The 19519-nt window shown below is 44.9% G+C and overlaps 1 protein-coding gene across 9 annotated transcripts in view; it reads right to left on the bottom strand.

The window, feature by feature from the left end:
* Positions 1 to 12872: 12872 nt before the first annotated feature.
* The window catches only part of MYT1L (myelin transcription factor 1 like), a 444499-nt gene continuing 437852 nt past the window's right edge, over positions 12873 to 19519 (bottom strand). For all 9 annotated transcript variants that reach the window (XM_089531035.1, XM_089531033.1, XM_089531034.1 and 6 more), the window contains 2 exons: positions 15971 to 16114; positions 12873 to 15645 (listed from right to left, as the gene is read on the bottom strand). In XM_089531035.1, the coding sequence (XP_089387161.1) occupies positions 15505 to 15645; positions 15971 to 16114 (285 nt within the window). In that variant the 3' untranslated portion in view covers positions 12873 to 15504. The remainder of the gene's footprint in view (positions 15646 to 15970; positions 16115 to 19519) is intronic.

The following is a 19519-nucleotide window of genomic DNA, read 5'->3' as shown; positions in this document are numbered from 1 at the left end:
TGGGAATGGCTCTAATTTTTGCTCTCTTTTCCAGATCTGTGTCTCCTTTGACGCTGAAGCTGCCTGAAGGGCAGGAACTTAAGTTCCCAAACAGGTTGAGACTGGAAACTGCAGAGTGCTTCTCTGTTGCTGGCGATCTTGATATTAAATCTGTTAAGTTTGACTGACCTTCCTTGGACCTATCTTTTGCCTTGCATCCTGAAGGATACCTGGCATGACTCAAATGAGAATATGATTCTGTTCTCTGTTTCCTCACTTCTCATAAACGTATCAGAACAATCACACAAGTATGCTATTGCTTCCCAATATTTATCAGTGTGTAGAATTTTTTCAGTCTATTCCTCCCCCAGCAGATTAGATCTCAGTTTAGAGAAATTAACTTCACTTCGTCTTCACCTCTTTCAAAGCAGTTTTTGAAAGCCTTTTAAGGTGCTGCATAAAGAATTGGACTGAACATCATCTGAGGATGATAGGGAAATCCCTGAAAATTTATTAGCAGCAGTTACCATAAGCAGAACCATTCACATGAAGGTTGCTTCTAGATCTATATTTGAATATTGAAAGGGGGTGGGGAGATCTGCCTTTTTAAAATGTCTTAAAGTATTCCCCTGATGATTTTCTTGATTGTTAATGAGGTCAGTTATCTCTAGTTTTTAAGGAGGTGTTGCCTGTAATGAATTGTTTTGTTGTAAGTGTTCACCTTAGGGTCACCGTAAGTCAACAATAAGGCACCCAAGTGTTTTATTGCTGTCTTCTAATTTTTTAGCAATCAGTTTTGTGAGTTATTTATTTGTAAGCCATTTTGGGATATTTAAATATTTTTTAAATCAACTGTTTTTGCACAATTACAGAGCTCTGCAGTCCTGATTTAAGCTTTTTTTAAAAAATAAATAAATTTTGAGTCTTTAGAGCTTCAAAATTGCACTAAAAACATGGAAAAAATCATTTTAAAAAAGCAAGGAGGAAGAGGAAAAAGGGGGAGGTGAGGACAATGACACCGCGTGACTGCCAGTCATGTGAACGGGCCAGGAATGGTTTTTCACACCTGGGGCATTGCATGATTGGGAGTTCATTCACATGTTTCCACCATGAATAAAAAGGGACGAGTCAAGGATAGGGCACCTATGAGGGGAAGTGGCATTGTGCGATCAGCATTGCTGATGACAGTGGCATACCTGCAATGGGTGTTACCCAGTGCAGCAGATGGGGCTTCTGAGGGGCAGGGCTTCTGTGGCAATGTGCACTCCCCCCATCGCCCTGTCCTTTTCTTGATGAGGAAAAGGATGGGACAGCACATGGAGGGAGCACACACAGGGCACGGGGTGTGTGTGTGCAGGGATGGTGCAGAAATGAAGCATCTCTGCGAATGGCACATGAGTGTAGAGCAGTGGGGGGGCAGTGTATGGGATAGTGCAGGAACAGCATGTGGGGACAGTGCACAGGGGATGGTGTGTGTGAGGGGAGTGCACAGAGAATAGTGTTCAGGGATAGGGCATGGGTTGCATGGGGACAGCACACAGGGGGGAGGGCCTGACTGGATGTAACTCCTCTTCTGGGGTGTCACTCAGTGCAGGCCACATCCCCTAATGACATCAGTGGCTCATGCCACATCCTTTCATGGGGGAACTGTGGTTTAAATGCTGTGTGTGATAATCTCCCAAGTCTACCCACTGGTAACAGACTCAGGTTTTCACTTTGTGTGCATGTGTCCTCAAATTGCCTGTCAGCTTATTTTGACCCACTGAATCTTTGATAAGGTTTTCTTTACCAAGGAATACTCAGATGTAGTTTTGATCGTTCCTTCCTCAAAAACGCATCCAATAACATCTGGTCTTTGTTGGAAAATTTTCATCCAAGTACTAATCAAGAGTGACCCTGTCTAGCTTCCAAGATCAGATGGGATCTGGTGCCTTTAGGGTATTTAGGCCTTGTTGTTGCTGTTTGCCTTCATGTCTCCGATTGACTTATGGTGACCTAAGGCAAACCTATCGCGGGATTTTTTTGGGCAGGTTTTGTTCATAAGAGGTTTGCTATTGCCTTCCTCTGAGGCAGGGCCGCCTCATCCATACAGGTGAACTAGGCAGCCACTTAAGGCGCCAAAATTTTGGGGCAGCGCGGCAGCTTCGGAGGCTCACTTTCCCACGGGGATCCAGCCCAGAGGGAAGGAAGGCAGGGAGGGAGGCAGCTTTGCGGCAGAGGTGGGGAGCCAAGAGCCAGGCATCTATTTCCAAGACTGAGAAGCCAAGAGCAGAGGGCAGCAAGGACTAGAGCGCAATGGGCACCCTGGGCTGTTGGGAGCTGCTGCTGGTGCTGGCACTGGGGGGCCTGGGCCAAAGGGGAGAGCTGGGCCAGCAAGGAGGGCGTCGAGAAGAGCCCCGGCATTTTCATGGAGGACAAGCAGTGGCTCTCCTCCATCTCCCAGTGCAGTGGCAAGATCAAGCACTGGGACCGCTTCCAAAGTCTCCCTCTCTCTCTGCCTGCCAAGGGGGGGCTTGGGGCTGGAGGGCAAGGGGGGCATCTTCTTCACATATACAGACCCAGGGAAGGAAAGGGGGAGAGAGAGAAATAGTCTTCAGGATGGCCCCAGACTCAGCCTCTGGGGGGGGGGGGGGGAGGAGGAGGAGGAGGAGGAGGAGGAGGAGGAGGGCATGGTGATGAGGAAGATGAGATGATGATGATGATGGGATCTTGTGAAGGATGAGGATGATGGGATCCTGAGGAAGATGAGATGATGCAAAAGATGAGAGAGAGAGAGAGGAGGAGGAGGAGGAGGAGGAGGAGGAGGAGGGCATCTTGATAGAGCATGAGGATAATGGGATCAAGGTGAAGAGGAGGGGGAAGAGGAAGAGGAGGGGACCATGCCAAAGATGATGAGGAGGAGGATGGAATCTTGAGGGAGATGAGATGATGATGGTGGTGATAATTATGGAATCTTGTGGAGGATGAGGATGAGGTGAGGAGGGAGGAAGAGGAAGAGACCATGCAGAAGATGAGGAGGAGGAGGTTGGGATCCTGAGGTGGAAGAGGAAGGTGGGACCTGCAGTGGGATGAGGAGTAGGGTGATAAGATCGGGAGGAGGAGGAGGAAGAGGAGGGGACCATGCAGAAGATGAGGATGGGGAGGATGGGATCTTGAGGAGGGCAAGGATGATGGGGTTGGGGTGAGGAGGAGGAGGGGGAGGAAGATTGGATCTTGAGGAAGATGATAAGATAATGACAATGACGACGTGATGATGATGGTACCTTGAGCAGGATGAGGATGATGGAATCGGGGTGAAGAGGAGGAGGAAGAGGAGGGGACCATGCAGAAGAAGATGAGGAGGATGAAGCTGGTGGGATCGTGAGGATGAGGATGATGGGATTATGAGGTAGAAGAGGAGGATGGGGCCTTGAGTAGGATGAGGAAGATGGGACTATGAGGGGGAGGAAGAGGAAGAGGAAGAGGAAGAGGAGGGGATCTGGAGGCCAAGGATGATGGGATTGGGGTGAAGATGAGGTGGCTGGGATCCTGAGTAGGACGAGGGCTATGGGATCGTGAGGAGGAAGAGGAGGTGATTGGGAGGAAGAGGAGAAGGAGGAAGATGGGACCCTAAGTAGGATGAGGATGAGGGGATTGGGCGGAGATGGTGAAGACGAAGAGGAGGAGGAGGATGGGATCCTGAGGAAGAGGAGGATAAGAACAGGTTGCTCACCTGTAACTGTGTTTCTTCGAGTGGTCATCTGCGAATTCACACAAATGGGTTTATTCTGCGCCTGCGCAGCAATCCTCGGAAACTTCTAGAATCTCCAGGCAGAAAGCAATGTATCTTTCTGCAACTTTTTGGCGGTAGCCCCGCCCACCCATATATAAGGTCCCTGGTGGCCCGCTCCTCTTCAGTTCCGAATGAGCCGCTAATCAGCGCGGTAACAAGCATTGTCAAAAGAGCAGACACTGAGGGGATGGATGGGCGGGTTTGTGTGAATTCGCAGATGACCACTCGAAGAAACACAGTTACAGGTGAGCAACCTGTTCTTCTTCTTCGTGGTCTCTGCGAATCACACAAATGGGTTTAGACTAGCGAGCTGTAGTCAGTGGAGGAGGGAGTGTCAATAACCAATAAATCGCATAACCAATAAAGTATGTAAACCAAACAACTGTGTTATTTATTAACAGTGCAACAGGTCTAATGCATGGCAGAAAGTAACACTGCCCTCCCAAAGACTGCATCCTGTCTGGCCCTGGCGTCCAGCCTGTAATGTCTTATGAATGTCAATGGCTGGGACCAAACAGCAGCCTTGCATACATCCTCAAGGGGAATCCCCGTCAAAAATGCTGAGGATGCGGCTACCGCCCTAGTTGCATGGGCTCTAACCCAACCTGGCAAGGGCTTCTTGGCCAGTTCGTAGCAGAGACGGATGGTGTTGGCCACCCATTTAGAGAATCTCTGCGGTGAAACCGGCAGCCCTCTCTTGGCTTCGGAGTAGCATACAAAAAGTCTCTCCGATCGCCTGGACGCAGCAGTCCTGTCCAAGTAGAACGCCAGTGCCCTCCGGACATCTAGGGCATGGATCTGGCGCTCAGAGTCCGTGGTCGGATTAGGAGCCAAAGTCGGCAAAACAATGTCTTGGTTGATGTGAAAAGCAGACACCACCTTGGGCAAGAAAGAAATGTCTGTACGGAGCACTACCTTGTCCTTATGAAAACGGAGGAAAGGTTGGTCCACCCTCAGGGCACACAGTTCACCAGCCCGGCGGGCTGACGTGATAGCTACCAGGAAAGCCGTTTTCCAGGTCAGGAGTCTCAGGTCCGTGGTAGCTAAAGGCTCAAACGGCTTAGACACCAGCTGTGCCAGGACGATGTCTAAACTCCACTGCGGTGAAGGGTCCGCGACAGGTGGATGCAGGTTGTTGAATCCTTTAAGGAACCTCTTTATGAGAGGATCTCCAAACAGAGAGAGTTTGTTTTGAAACAAATAGTGTGACGAAATGGCAGACAGGTAGCACTTGATAGAACTCAAGGAGAGACCTGCTTCTGTCAGTGTCATAAGAAAGTCCAGGACCACAGGGACGGAGACACGGAATGGTGGGATGCCCTTTGTCTGCAGAAAGGCAAGGAACCTATCCCATTTGTAGGCATAGGACCTCTGTGTAGAAGGTCTTTGTGCTGCTTTGATGATATCCTGAACACCAGGACCGAATCCTCCATGCCACCAATGGGAGAGACTGCATCTCGGGATGGTGGACTCGCCCGTCGTGAAGCGAGAGCAAGTCGGGCCGGTGTTCCAGTCGGAGATGCTCCTGTGCCCGTTGTAGGAGAGGAGCGAACCACGGCTGCCTGGGCCACCACGGAGTTATCAGGATTGCATCCGTGTGGTCCGACAACATCTTCGAGATCACTCGTGTGATCAGAGGAAATGGGGGAAAGGCATACAGAAGGCCTTGAGACCACTTGAATTGGAAGGCATCCCCTTCCGATCCGGGCTCTCTGTACTGTGAGCAGAATCTCGGTGTGTGAGCATTCAGCCGGGAGGCGAACAGGTCCAGGAGAGGGGGACCCCAGCGATTGGAGAGTTGGGTCACCACCTCTGGGTGCAGTCTCCATTCGTGGCAAGTGGAAGATGACCTGCTGAGTTGGTCCGCAAGGTCGTTCTGGTCGCCGGGCAGATGGATGCACTGCAGCAGGATCTTGTGCTGTATGCACCACTCCCAGATGTGGATGGTGACTGCCAACAGAGTCCTCGATTTTGTACCCCCTTGTTTGTTGAGGTAGTACATGACCGTGGTGTTGTCGGTGAGAAGAAGCACCACTTTGTCTGCAAGGACCGTCTGGAACGCTCTGAGTGCCTTTTCCATGGCAAGCATCTCTAAGACGTTGATGTGGAGAGTGGCCTCCACCGGTGACCATTTGTCCTTTATTGTAAGGTCCAGAGTGTGGGCGCCCCATCCCTGCAGGGAGGCGTCCGTGGTCAGGGAACGGTCCGGCTGCGGGGGTAGGAATGACATTCCCACGCAGACGTTGTCGGGCTGGAGCCACCATCGAAGGGACTTCTGTACGGCCCTTGGGATGGTGAGCAGTTTGGTAGGCGTGTCTCAGACGGGGTTGAACACGGATAGGAACCAGGATTGCAGAGGCCTGAGCCTTAGCCTGGCCCACGGTGTGACGAAGGTGGTAGAGGCCAGGTGTCCCATGGCGACTTGTACCACACGGGCTTGAAGACGCCTTTGACGCAGGCAGGGCTGCAGTGATGCGCGGAGGGCCTGAAACCTTGCCTCTGGAAGGTATGCCTTCATTGACACAGAGTCCAGCGTGGTTCCTATAAATTCGATGCGCTTGGTAGGAGCCAGGTTGGACTTGTCGAAATTGACCTGTAGCCCCAATGCTTGAAGAAGGGACAGGGCAAACTCGAGTTGCTTGAGCAGAGTGTCCTTGGAAGACGCTGTGAAGAGCCAGTCGTCCAGGTATGGGAAGACTATGATTCCCTTTTGACAGAGGTATGCCACCACGGGTGCCATGCACTTGGTGAAAACCCTTGGAGCTGTGGAAAGGCCGAAGGGAAGGACCTTGTACTTGTATGCCTGGTGTCCGACAGCGAAAGCGAGGAACCTGCGGTGGTCCTCCAGGATCGCTACGTGAAAGTAGGCATCCTTTAAATCTAGCGTCACGAACCAGTAGCCTTCCTGTAGGAGTGGTAAGATAGAAGCAAGGGTTACCATCCTGAATTTCTTGTAAACAATAAAGTCATTGAGGGCCCGAAGATCCATTATGGGTCTGAGGCCAGAGTCTTTCTTCGGTACGGTGAAGTACCTGGAAAAGAAGCACCGTTTGAACTCAGAGGGGGAGACGGGTTCAATGGCGCCTTTGTCTAAAAGAGTGCGCACTTCGTCGAGAAGGGTGTCCGAGGGGACAGTTGACACAAAAGCTCCAGTTGGTGGGAGCTCAGAGAACTCTAGGGCATAACCCCTGCGGACGATGTTAAGTGCCCAAGAGTCTGTAGTGATGGCGGCCCAGGTGTTGAAGAAAGGGCTCAGTCTGTTGGAGGTGACGAGGTGCGCAGGAACACATCAGAACCTCTTTTTGCCTCGGCCATCCTTCTTCCTATACCCCTGTTGGTATCTGGGTTGGGAAGATTGACACCTGTCCGGTGGGGGAGCAGGCGACTGGGAGGAACGGCCCTGACGGTTACTGTCCTGATGGTAAGGACGGTCCTGGGGATGGAAGCGGTACTGGCCTCCTGGGTGCCAGGGGCGCTGACCCGGGTACTTCTGGCGGGGGGACTTGGATGGTGTGGAAGACATACCGTGCTTTCTAGCTGAAGTCTTCATCCGGTACCTGAAGCTAAGCTTCTCGTCCGTGTCCCTATTGAAGAGGCCCGAGTTGTCAAAGGGCATGTCTTCAATAGCCGCCTTCGCCTGAGGGGTGAGGTCCGAGGACCGGAGCCATGCATAACGGCGGAGAGCTATGGAGCCAGAGAGGACCTTGGATGCACAGTCCGTGGAGTGTCTGGCAGAGATGATCTGCTGCCCCGCCATCAGGTGGATCTCATTCCTGAGAGCTGCCATCATATGCCTCCTGTCATCAGGCAAGTCAGCAATGGTGGGGTCCATCTTCTCCACCAGGAACTGGACGTAGGCCCCCATGCAAGCCGCGTAATTTGCGATCTTGAGGTCGAGAGCCGCCGAGGCATAGAATTTCTTTGCAAGGCCATCCAGCTTTTTACTGTCCTTGTCGACAGGCGAAGATCAGGCCTTGGGAGCGAAGGTGGACTGGGCTCCCTCCACAATAGCTGAATTCAGCTTGGGATGGTTTGACAGCCAAGACGGGGCAGACGGAGTGACCCGATACAGGTTCTCAATCCTGCGCGAGGTCGACGGGATGGTGGCTGGAGCGTCCCAAGAACGCTTGGCAATCTTTTCCAGGGACGGGAGGTAAGCCAGGGCTGGTGGAGCTGGAGCAGAGCCGTGGATCCTCCTTTCCACTGGGTCAAGGGCAGCATCCTCCGGATGGGCGACTTCCAACTTGAGAGCGTCGGCCATCCTTATGACCCTGTCGGCAAAGGCTCGGACGTCGTCCGTGGGCGACGGGACAGATGGGCCTTGGGGCACAAATGGGGCATCCTCACCCGAGATGGGAGACACGGAACGAGGTGAGCCTGAGCCAGATCTCGAAGCAGATGGGCTCCACCGTCTGAAGTCGTCCAGGTCGTCCCGGCGGGAGGTGTCACCATCTGGATGACGGGCCCGTGAATGAGCATGGAGGTTACGACGCAGGTGGGACGGGTCAACCAGGATGAGGTACTGTCCCGTGCGCTGGTCTTGAACGAGATCCGGGAACGCCTGGAAGAGGTCCCGATCCTGCTCTACAGGGACATGATGGTCTGAGGCCAGAGCCTCGTCAGCTTCGGTCCCCAGCGTAGCCCGGTCCCGTGTAGCAGAGCGTGGCCTTCTCCTTGGTGAGGGTGAAGGAGATCTTGGCCTCAGCCTCTGAGGAGAGAGTGGAGCATCAGAGTCCTGGAGCTCTGCCTCCGATTCAGAGTCCACGGTCACAATCCGTAGGCTGTCTGCTGGTACAGAGAGGCGACTGGTGAGAAGGACTCTGGGTTCGAGCGGCACCATCCGGGAAGGGGCCGGTACAGATGGAACCGGAGTCTTCACCGGCTCAGCGACAGGCGATGTCGACGGTACTGGCCTTGACTCAGGCGGAGGCACTGAGACCGTGCTTGGGGGCCCCTTACGGCGGCGAGGACGAGCGAGCCCGTTTCCTGTCCCGGTCGGAGTGCTTTTCCCCTTTCCTCTTGGGGGCTTCGGGGGCCTCCACATCCCCAGAGGCTCCAGAGCCGCCAGGCTGGCTGAGAACCCTCTCACAGAGGGCAGCCTTGAGTGTCCGGTCCCTGTTCTTGAGGGCTTGGGCGGACATGGCCTTACAGTGGGCACAACTGCCCGGAACGTGTGCCTCCCCCAAGCAGAGGACACACTTGTCGTGGCCGTCGGCCTTGGGGATTTTCACCCCGCACTTGGTGCATTGCTTGAAAGAGGCCATGGTAAGAGAGGTCCGTTACCAGTCCGAAGTCAAGCCGTAAATCAGAGAAAGTTGTCAAGCCAAAGGGAAGTCCGTAAAGAATGGTCAAGTGAAAGTCCGAAGGTCAAATAGCCAGAGATTCTAATACACAAAGAGCAAGCAAAATGCTAGCGAAGTTCCTCGAGCTGCTTAGCGCGGCGGAATGAAGGAACTGAAGAGGAGCTGGCCACCAGGGGCCTTATATATGGGTGGGCGGGGCTACCGCCAAAAAGTTGCAGAAAGATACATTGCTTTCTGCCTGGAGATTCTAGAAGTTTCCGAGGATTGCTGCGCAGGCGCAGAATAAACCCATTTGTGTGATTCGCAGAGACCACGAAGAAGAAGGATTCCTCTCACCCACCATCCCTGCCTCCCTCCCTGGGGCTGAACGAAAATCAAGGGGTGAAAATAATTATGAGGGGTGACAGGGGGTGCCAAAATATTTTTCGCCTAGGGTGGCCAAATACCTAGAGCCGGCCCTGCTCTGAGGCTTAGAATAAGTGACTTGCACAAGGTCACCCAGTGAGTTTCATGGCCGAAAATCAAGACTGAGTCGTAATGCAACACTCAAACCACTATGCCAATTTATTTAAGCCTTACAAGCCTATAAATTTAAGTCCCCCCCCCCCAAAAAAAATTGTGCCTGAATGACCTGACTACATATGAATTCAAAAGAAGACTACAGAAGGAACAATGTAAACAGAGTCCTGTCAGAGTCCGTATCTATGGTTCTTTTCTTTCCATCATGCCAGTCATAACTTCACTTGACCCCATATTTCTTGGATTAATAAGTGCACATCCTGTCCTTTTACATGCTACAACGTCTGGAATACACACACACACACACACACACATTGTTGATTTTATAGGACACATCCATAATTTGTTAAGCTAGGTGGGCAAGTTGCAGCCTGTGGGCTGCATGTAACCCTTGAGACCCCAAACTAAGGCCTTCCATAGAAAAAGAAAAGAAATATTGCCAAGTGTTGGTTGATTATTATTTTGTCTGAATCCTGGCCAAATTGACTCTGAAACTCAAATAAATGTGGCAGTTCACCAATGAGGAAGGCTCTTGTGGCCCTCCAGTTGTCACTGGATCACAACTGTCTGCTGGCTGTTAAGGCAGGTGTGAGAAAGAGGACATTTATGGTCATGGTAATACTGTCACAATCATGAATATGAAGCATGGCTGGACAGGGAGCAGGTACGGATGTGTCAGTCTAGGTGACTATGTAGGATGCCAACCATAGTTTTATCAATGGTATACTGTATATAGCTGTGTAGTGGAACTCCAAACCATATGAGAACTGTAATCTGTTTGTGTTTTTGTATGTTTATGCATATATGGCTATCTTGTCCCTAAATTGTTACTAATTGGTTTGGCCACTGGCTTCTGCAGGATTTATGGACAAGATTGCAAATTGTATTTTTATATGTGAATTCGAAGGATTTCATGGCTGGCATCCATAGTTTTTTGTGGGGTTTTTGGGCTATGTGGCCATGTTTCAGAAGAGTTTCTTCCTGATGTTTTGCCTGAGGCCTGCCATTAGCAACAGAACAATACACATGCAAATCACTCCTGCTTTCCCAGGTTCACACAGAGTGTGTGTGTGTGTGTGTGTATGTATGTGTGTGTGTATATACACACACACACACACACACACAACTCCTTTCCAGGCCAGCATTCTCTGAAGATGCCAGCCACAGATGCTGGTGAAACATCAGGAAGAAACTCTTCTAGAACATGGCCACATAGCCCGAAAAACCCACAAAAAAACTATGTATTTTTATAGTTAAAATATTCTCTCGCTCTGGCTTTGCTTCGCGAAAGGAGATTCAGGAAGGACTCATCCCGCGCTTTGTACAAGCGCGTTGGTGACTAAAAAGGCCAATTCAGGATAAACAGGTCCGGTTGCAGAAAGCACAGCAGAAAGTCTCCTTGGGTGATGTTTCCAGGTTGTGGTTCTTTCTGCGTTGTCGTTTCTCTTCGAGGCTCATTCGGCGTGAGCTTTCGAAGAAGGCTGCAGCGTTACGGATAGTTAAAATATTACACTGGTGCCTCGGGTTACGAAATTAATTCGTTCCGCCATTCCTTTCGTAACCCGAAAATTTCGTAACCCGAAAACCCGAAAATATACAGTAGCTGCACTTTGCAGCATTTGAATTTCGCGCCGAAATGAATTTCGTAACCCGAAAAATATTTCGTAACCCGAAACAGTTTTTGCCAATCCAACTTTTTCGTATCCCGGAAATTTCGTAACCCGATCATTTCGTATCCCGAGGCACCAGTGTACTTATTTGATAATTGATAGTATATTGTAACAATTGGTTGGAAAGTTACAGAGGGGGAAATCACAGTAAAATGATGATAAATTAATGAAGTGCTTTCTGCAGTGTTAATTTACCCTGTGCCAATGGGATTTAGGGTGCAGACTATACATGGTTATGATGATAGGATAGATATATGGCCTGCTGGTTCAGATACTTAAGTATGCCTAACCTGATGTCATGACACTGGGTTCTACTCAGCCTGCCTATCCAATTATCTATAGCATTCACTTCAGTAAGGTACAAACCACATCCACAAATGTTATGTATTTTCATGTATATATTTAAAATCGCCTGTGCCTTGAATTCTGGAGGCTAGGTGCATGAAATGGTGAAGCTAGCAGGTGCAGTTTCCATTTGCACTATGTATAAGTGGTGCTGTATCAGTCATTTGGCTGTGGTTTGAGAGTAATGAACTGCTGAAGTGGTTTACAGCTTTCAGTGTCTCAACTGTAACTATTATAGACATAGTAAAATAAATGTGTTAATACAGTCCGCCCTTCATCCGTTCCGGACTCCCCTGCATATGGGGAAAAGAGTGTATGCTCAAGCCCCATAGGAAATAATTATGCATGTGCACACAGCAGTACACGGGCGGATGGTGCGGGTATGTGCCTCATTACTTCTAATGGAGCTTGCCTTCCGCGTAAGCTCAAAGCTGCGGAAGGCAAGCCCGCCTACGAGAAGGGCTGACTGTACAAAATCAAAATCAGTGCTAGTACATTTGAAGTATTACATATTACTCACAAGTTAGGACATAGAGGAAAGCACACGCAGTTACTCAGAAGAATTTGAATACGAGTCTGTGGTGTGATGTAGATTCATAGATGTCAGCTACAGCCTAGTGATCTAGAGACTCTCAGATGCATATAGCAGACTGTATACTGAAGTGCCAAGGAAATGTAAGTTGAATATTTTGTTTCAATGGAGATCAATCCCCTCCAGTGAAATTAAAATACAGTGTGCCCTTCCCATCCACAGAGGTTTGATTCCACACATCCCCACAGATTGGAAAAGACATAGGTGCTCAAGCTCATATTAATCAATGGGTGGTAATGTGCATGCACCCACGTTGGCATGGCTGTGTGCATGTGTCACCATTGACTAATATGAGGTGATGCAATATGCAGGAACTCGAATCCATGGCTAGCCCACTGATACAGGGGCCCACTGTAGTAATTGAAAATCCTTGTCCACAACAAATGTAAGTGTGAAAAGTTCTTTGTAATGAGTTGTTTAAAATGTGATTTTAATCGCCTGGATTGCACTACACTTGGATTGTAAATTTATCTGCTTTTAACCATGGTGCTACAGAAGAATTAGCAATCTGGTTTGATAATGAAAAAACTAAATCTGATGAAGAGACTTTTTTAAAGAATTAAAAAAAGGTGCCACCAGTACTTAGGGTGAAAGGAAGAAAGTTAACAACTCACCAGAGAACAGCTGTGCTACGAATGTGGCAACACATTTTTATTTATTTATTTTATTTAGAGTAAGATGTGTTCACATCCAGCATGACAAAATTTGTACAAATTTCACAATTTAAAAATGAAGTTATCACAGCAACTTGTGATTTCACACATTTATAGCAAAATTAAAATGTCAACAAACCCATGCTGTGTTGTACAAAAATAAATCAAACCTCAGTTCCACAGAGAGCACAATAAGTAGTTTATACAAAATTCTGTTTTAATAAATGATCACTTAAATTAAACTCCGAAATGAAAATGAACAATAAGTTAGAATAAATAAACTCTGATGACTCACAATAATTTCAGATGAAAGGTCAGCATTCTAATATGTGACACTTTTGTGATCCCTATATAATAGTCACAGATAACTTTTGATTTGATATTATGTACCAACATTAGATGAGTAGCGCGGATTTGTGCTTAAAATCCCTTTTCCATTGTACATAGGTGATAACAATAAGAATCCAAAACTGATACTATCTATTACTCTACAGAAAGCGTTACTATATTGGCAAAGAAGCTGCAGACACAATGCAGTGGAAAAATGCATATGCCATTATGGACAATGAGAGCCCTAAAAGGAGGCTAGGGCAAAAAGTACAATATATATGGCAGAAGGTGAACAACAAGCACCTTGCTTCAGCTCTCAAAAAGGCAATTCTGAGCATGGCAGCTACAACTAATAGCACAACAGAAATGAGGGCACTATACAGAGATGATCCTGCAGAGCCCCAAAGTAATTACATAATCTTCTCCCAGCTAGTTATTAAAGTCCTCGTGGAAAACTGTAAGCTTTTTGTACAGTGAATAGTATAAAGTGCCGCTGGGATATACATATATTTATACATATATATATACCGAGGTTGAATATTGTATCAGAATATTTGTTGTGAGATCCCTGTAGTCTCCCCTTAGCAATATTATTGGATTAGCCACATTGGCTTCCACTCTAATTTGTTCAAATTTAGTGTCACGACGCTAATGACACAAGAAATTGCACACCTCCGTATGGATATATAGGGCAAGGTAAGTGCAAATAGTCAACTGGCACATTGTGGGGACAATGACCCTGTAAGTCCTGTTCTGCTAAAAATATTTTATTTTATTATTATTATTTTTTTACAAAACCCATCTTTTTTCATAACAAAATTTTTAAAGTACTTTTGTACTTTCTGCATAACATCAAGACATGGAAGGAAAAGATATGCTATCAAATTGAAAGTAACTTAACATCTGACAAATACAACACGCCATCTGAATTACTACTTTAAATGGGAAACAAAAATGTTGCAAGAAAAAGTGGTCTTATGCATACATATAGTGCAGTTATTTTGAAGAAATAACAATCAAATCTGAAAAGTACAATACTTTTTTAAGCTTGAAATGATGCAATTTAAAGCAAAAAGTGCCAAAGTATATTTAGTTACATTAAAATTTTGATTGCATTCATTTTTTTGCAATAGGTAAGAGTAGAACAAATAGATAGCATATGGAAATGCCACAGTAATAATGATTGTACGCCAACAAAAATAAGCAGAACCTAAAGGTAACAAAGTGAAAAGATCAGATTAACTGAACTGTATTGCATTTCCTACACAAGTGTAGCAATGAATCCAGGTCAGTAACTGCTGTAATGATAAAACTTTTAGGTTCGTTCCCAAATTAATTTTTTTTAAAAGGCAATATTTATTTTAAACTATTGCCTTTTGCCTTAAGAAGGAAAGACTGAACTTCTGAAAAGATGAACTACAATGCTGTAACAGATAACTCAGACGGACACTTTTAAAGAGTCCTGGAGAGATAAGAGGATATTGGTCCCAAAGTATATTGGAAAAGAAAAGTTGAAATCTTCACGTTGTCCACCTCTGATAGAGCTCCTGTCAAATGGATGTTCCCATATCCATACCATGTAATGCTTAGAAGTTAATTAAAAAGTGCTGTTTAAGCTGCTTTGAATCTTCTGTCAAGTTTCCATGGCTTGATGTTGTCTTACAATAAATTACTCATTTTACATCTCACATCTAATTCATGCCCTTTATTTGGAATTCCAAAACCCCCCTTTTTATTGCCCCCACCACATACCATCTTCTGAAAACAAAAGTCACAATATTTTCAAGCATTGTTCAAAAATAAAGCATTTTTGCAACCAATTCTTGCTATGAAACAATATGCACACAAATTTCTTAATTCCCATAAAATCCTCCAGCATGAGACAAAATGAGCGTGTTTAAAAAGTGGCTGCAGACTGCAACATTGTCATTCAAAGCGGGTTTTTCTTTTTTTTTCTTTTTTGTGTCCATTTCAGTTCAAAATACTAAAACATTTAATCACTAAAGCATTAAAAAGAATTTACACTCTATTTATTTTGATCAGCTTACCTCTTCAGAAATATATTTACCCCAAAAATGTGCATACATTAGCAGCTATAAACATTACATGGCATATCACACTATGTCAGCTTATATGAAAACGTACAAAATGTGAATGTATTCAAAAAACTATTCTGCACTTACTATCTTTAAAGCAAGACATAAAATTATTATGAAGTCTTGTAAGCATAACACTGTTTCAAACAGAAAGAAATATATAACACTTTCTGGTAAATTACAGCAGCAAAAAACAAGAGGCATCCTTTTTTTAAAGGTAAGATTTTCACCACTACAGCAGCTGTTCACACCTGAATTCCTCTCACAGCCTGCTTTATATTTTCCAGTAGGGCTTTATTTTCTGGACTCTGATAACGATCTTGATTTGTATACATGTCCGTCAAAGTGGTCACGTAAGCATCAAAATTTTGTTCATTGATTGGTTCCTACGAGATATTAAATAGTAGTTCATATACAACTTTTATTTGCTTAACAGTATATTAATTTATGCAAAACAAATATCAAAGCACACTGACACCATTTTCTTAGCACATTAAACAGCCTAGTTCAGAGCTTACTTAATTTTACAGGAGACATCGGAATTGGCCCACCATGTCTTTTTTAGCAGTTAAATTTATCTTTATGGATTCAGGGTTGATACTGCAAATCTCCATCTGGTTGAGGAGCCATAAACATAAAAACAAAAAGACATCTACTGCATGAGGTGAAGGAGACTGCTAAATTCCTTAACTTGTGCCCTCAGTCACTTACCATATGTGGTAGCTGGATATTAGCTAGACTATGAATTAAAGACTGGCTTAAATTGGCCAATTCATGAAGAAGAGACTCATTTTGTTGTTCAATTACTTTGTTTTCCTCTTCTATCGTCTTCAGATTGCTTTCCATTGTGGTAATCTAAAATGAACAGATGAGTGTACAATGTAATACATGGCTGATCACTTTAGAAGAGAAAAAAAATATTTTATCTTATTTTGTCTCCCCATCCCCTTTTCTTCAGCAAGAACATCTTGTAAGCAGAGTAGCACTCACAGGAATTCTGGATGAAAGCCATTATGTTAGATGATTGAAAGTGAAGTTTGCTTATATCAAATATATACTCAACTTTAAAAAAACCAGTCTAAAAATTGTCTTGACACTGCACATGCTTTGTAATCCAAAGCATTTAAAGTCCAAACAAAAGATACACTGATAGTGTAAACAGATTTTGTTAGCAAGTTCTCTCCTGAATAAAGAAATTGCTTGATATGAATCTGGACATCCAATGTCAACTAATAATTCCAATCTTTAAAAAAGGGATAGACAGGATTTTGGTAACTATCACCCAATAAGTCTTTTATCGGTAGTGGGCAAACTATATGCCAGTTATTTGGATTTGAGATTACAGAGTTGGATGAATGCACAAGCTTTGATAGGTCCAGAGCAAGCGGGTTTTAGAAGACATATGTCTACTGTGGACCACATAACAGTGCTTTCATTCCTTGTAAACAAATGCCTGTCCCGCCCTAAAGGTAAACTATATGCGGCTTTTATTGATCTGAAGGCTGCTTTTGATTCAATTCACCAGCCTTCACTTTGGGACAAATTGAGTAGGATTAATATACTGGTAGATCCTCGATTGTTGTTTCTTTTAAGCCAACTCCATACAAATAATCATTGTAGAGTGAAATTTTCTGAAACTGTCCTATTAACAGACCTTATCTATTCTGGTATAGGAATCAGACAGAGTTGTGTGTTGGCTCCTCATCTGTTTAATCTATTTGTTGCTGATCTACCTGCTTTTATGACCACAGCAGATTCTCACCCAGCTTCACTGGGAAATAGTCTGCTTTTTGTACTCCAATATGCCGACAATATTTTATTACTCTCTCTATCTCAGGTGGGTTTGGTAAGAGCCTTGAAAAGATTTTCTGAATATTGTGACAAATTTCACCTACTTTGAGAAATCCAAAATATTGGTATTTTCTAAGAGATTTGTACCAGGAACGTGGAAGATTGGTAATCAAACAATTGAGCAGGTCAAAAAGTATGTTTACCTTGGTGTCCTTTTTCATTTTACCGGGCAGTTGAGTAAACAGAGAGATAAAGTAATACAAACTGGGGAAAGTTATACAATCTTTTTATTATAAAAAAAGGCAACCAGGATATTCTACTGGCCTTAAAAATTTACAAAGCCAAATTAAGACTACAATTATAGCATATTCACCTGGATTCCAGCCTTTAATAAGGAGATTGAACATTTGCAGACACATTTTTTCAGAAGACTATTATCTGTACCTCCATATGTACACCATCTGACTGGGATTGAATGCTTTTGAAACTGAAGCTTGGTTGATGACTTGTAGGTTTTGGTTTAAGATAAATTTCAGACATAATAGATCCAGTCTTTTATTTGATGTTTACTATGCCAGTTGGGCTAAATTTTATGAACGCAAACTAATTTCTGTGGGTTTAAATTTTGATTCTCTCCTTTTACTAACCAAAAAGGACTGTCTTGAATCTATTAGGGTCTGCCTTGCAGAGAGAGAACATCAACTGACATATCCAACTCCTCCTAGAGTGTGTTCTCCAGCGATGCTCGGTATCCCCCCCCCCCCCCCGTTGCAGGGTAGGATTCCAGATTATTTTCAAACCCTTTCACTGCTGGTGTCGAGGAAGGCCTTTTTGTTTGCAAGATTGAATGTACACCCCTCAAATATGACCAGGGGCAGATATTTGCATTTTTGTATCGTGTATGTTACTGTGATCAAGCTCCAGATGTTCTCAATCATATTGTATTGCTTTGTCCATTGTATATAATTCCGAGGGGGAAATTGTTTAGAAAAAATGGAAATGAATATCTGTTTGGATGGGTTATCAGTGGAATACTTATTGGAAGATCGGAACCCAGATATTACCAGGCCAATGGCCAATTTTCTGGTGGAGGCAACAAGATTATGTCTTAAATTTTAATAATGATCGTGAAGTTATACTGTAAATGTATGTTGTTGTTGTATGCCTAATAAAGGTTGACTGACTGACTGACTGATAATCACATTTCTGCTGGTAAAATACCCCAAGTATCCAAAATATGTATTTGTGTGTCTGTATGGTATGTATGCACTTTTTAATAAGAAAATAGGGGGGAAGTATTTTACCATGAATCCACTCTACTGTTCTTGTCATGATAAAGTCTGTCTGTCACTAATCAAAGTTATTAAGAATACAAGAAGGAGATGTAGATGGAAGAGATGAATTTGTCATGTGCTTCACATTAAAATGGTTCACTGTTCTTCTAACAAGACTGGTAGTTGGGGAAGTGTTTATTCCCTAGATCAATCCATTTTACTTTGTACGGTAGATGTTTCAATGTGGAGGAAAGAGGAGGGGAAAACAGGATTCCTTCCCCACTTCTAAGATAAACCCAAAGTTCAAAGGTATATAAGTAAAGAAACCTTGCACTGATAGCTATCCAGAAAACTTGTTATTTTATACCAGAGGAAATGGCTTGCTTTGTAAGTTTTTATTCTGCATGTGTGCATTCTTCTGGCTGCCAATTCCACTATTCTTTACTCCATACTCTTGGGATAAGGAAAAACAGAGTAATAGGCTGAGGGAGTTTCCTTTCTTTCCATGTTAACACATGAAGGATGTGTTGATCAGGAGTCTAGAATCTGAATCTAAATACAAACACATGTGTATACGTGTGTGTATTAAATCCATGTGTGAGGTGGTGCTGGTAAATGCAAAGTATCAATTGGAAGATGTCTTCAGACAATCAAACAGAAAGCCCATTCCTGTTAGTAACTTAAAATGGAGCATACCATGTAGATTTTTTATTATCCAAAGTAGCATAGTTTGAAGTGCTGGGGAGGGTTTGATTCATCTCCTCCCCCAAATCCAGTATCCCTCAGAATGTAGCCTTTTCCACTTGCAGGGCAAATAAAAACTGGCTCTTCTAAAAGGTTTTAGAAGAGGCAATTTGGAAGAATTGTAAAAAAAAAATGCAAGGCAGAAGTGATGCTAGGCTGGATCCAATTTTTAAAAATTTTGTGGTAAGAAATTGAGATGTGGAACTGTATGATCATACAGCTGAAACAAAGCTCAGGAAATCAGACTCCATATTGAAAGGGAATCACATATTTTCCCCTTTTATGGGAGCACCCCTTCAAACTCCATGTTCAGTATCTTGTCTTGACCCTTGCTAGTTTGGGATTTGCTCGTCCCAGAAATGCTACTCAATATAACTAGAACACTTTGTCAGCTGGGTAACATACTGAGTATTGACAGTTTATGTGACTTTTAAAAAAAGTTATTTATGGG

This window comes from Sceloporus occidentalis, unplaced genomic scaffold, assembly GCF_023333645.1.
Source record: "Sceloporus occidentalis isolate IW3139 unplaced genomic scaffold, rSceOcc1.0.p SCAF_6, whole genome shotgun sequence".
Lineage (NCBI taxonomy): Eukaryota > Metazoa > Chordata > Lepidosauria > Squamata > Phrynosomatidae > Sceloporus > Sceloporus occidentalis.
The sequence above is the reverse complement of the archived record's forward strand: the minus strand, read 5'-3'. Positions and strand labels throughout refer to the sequence as shown.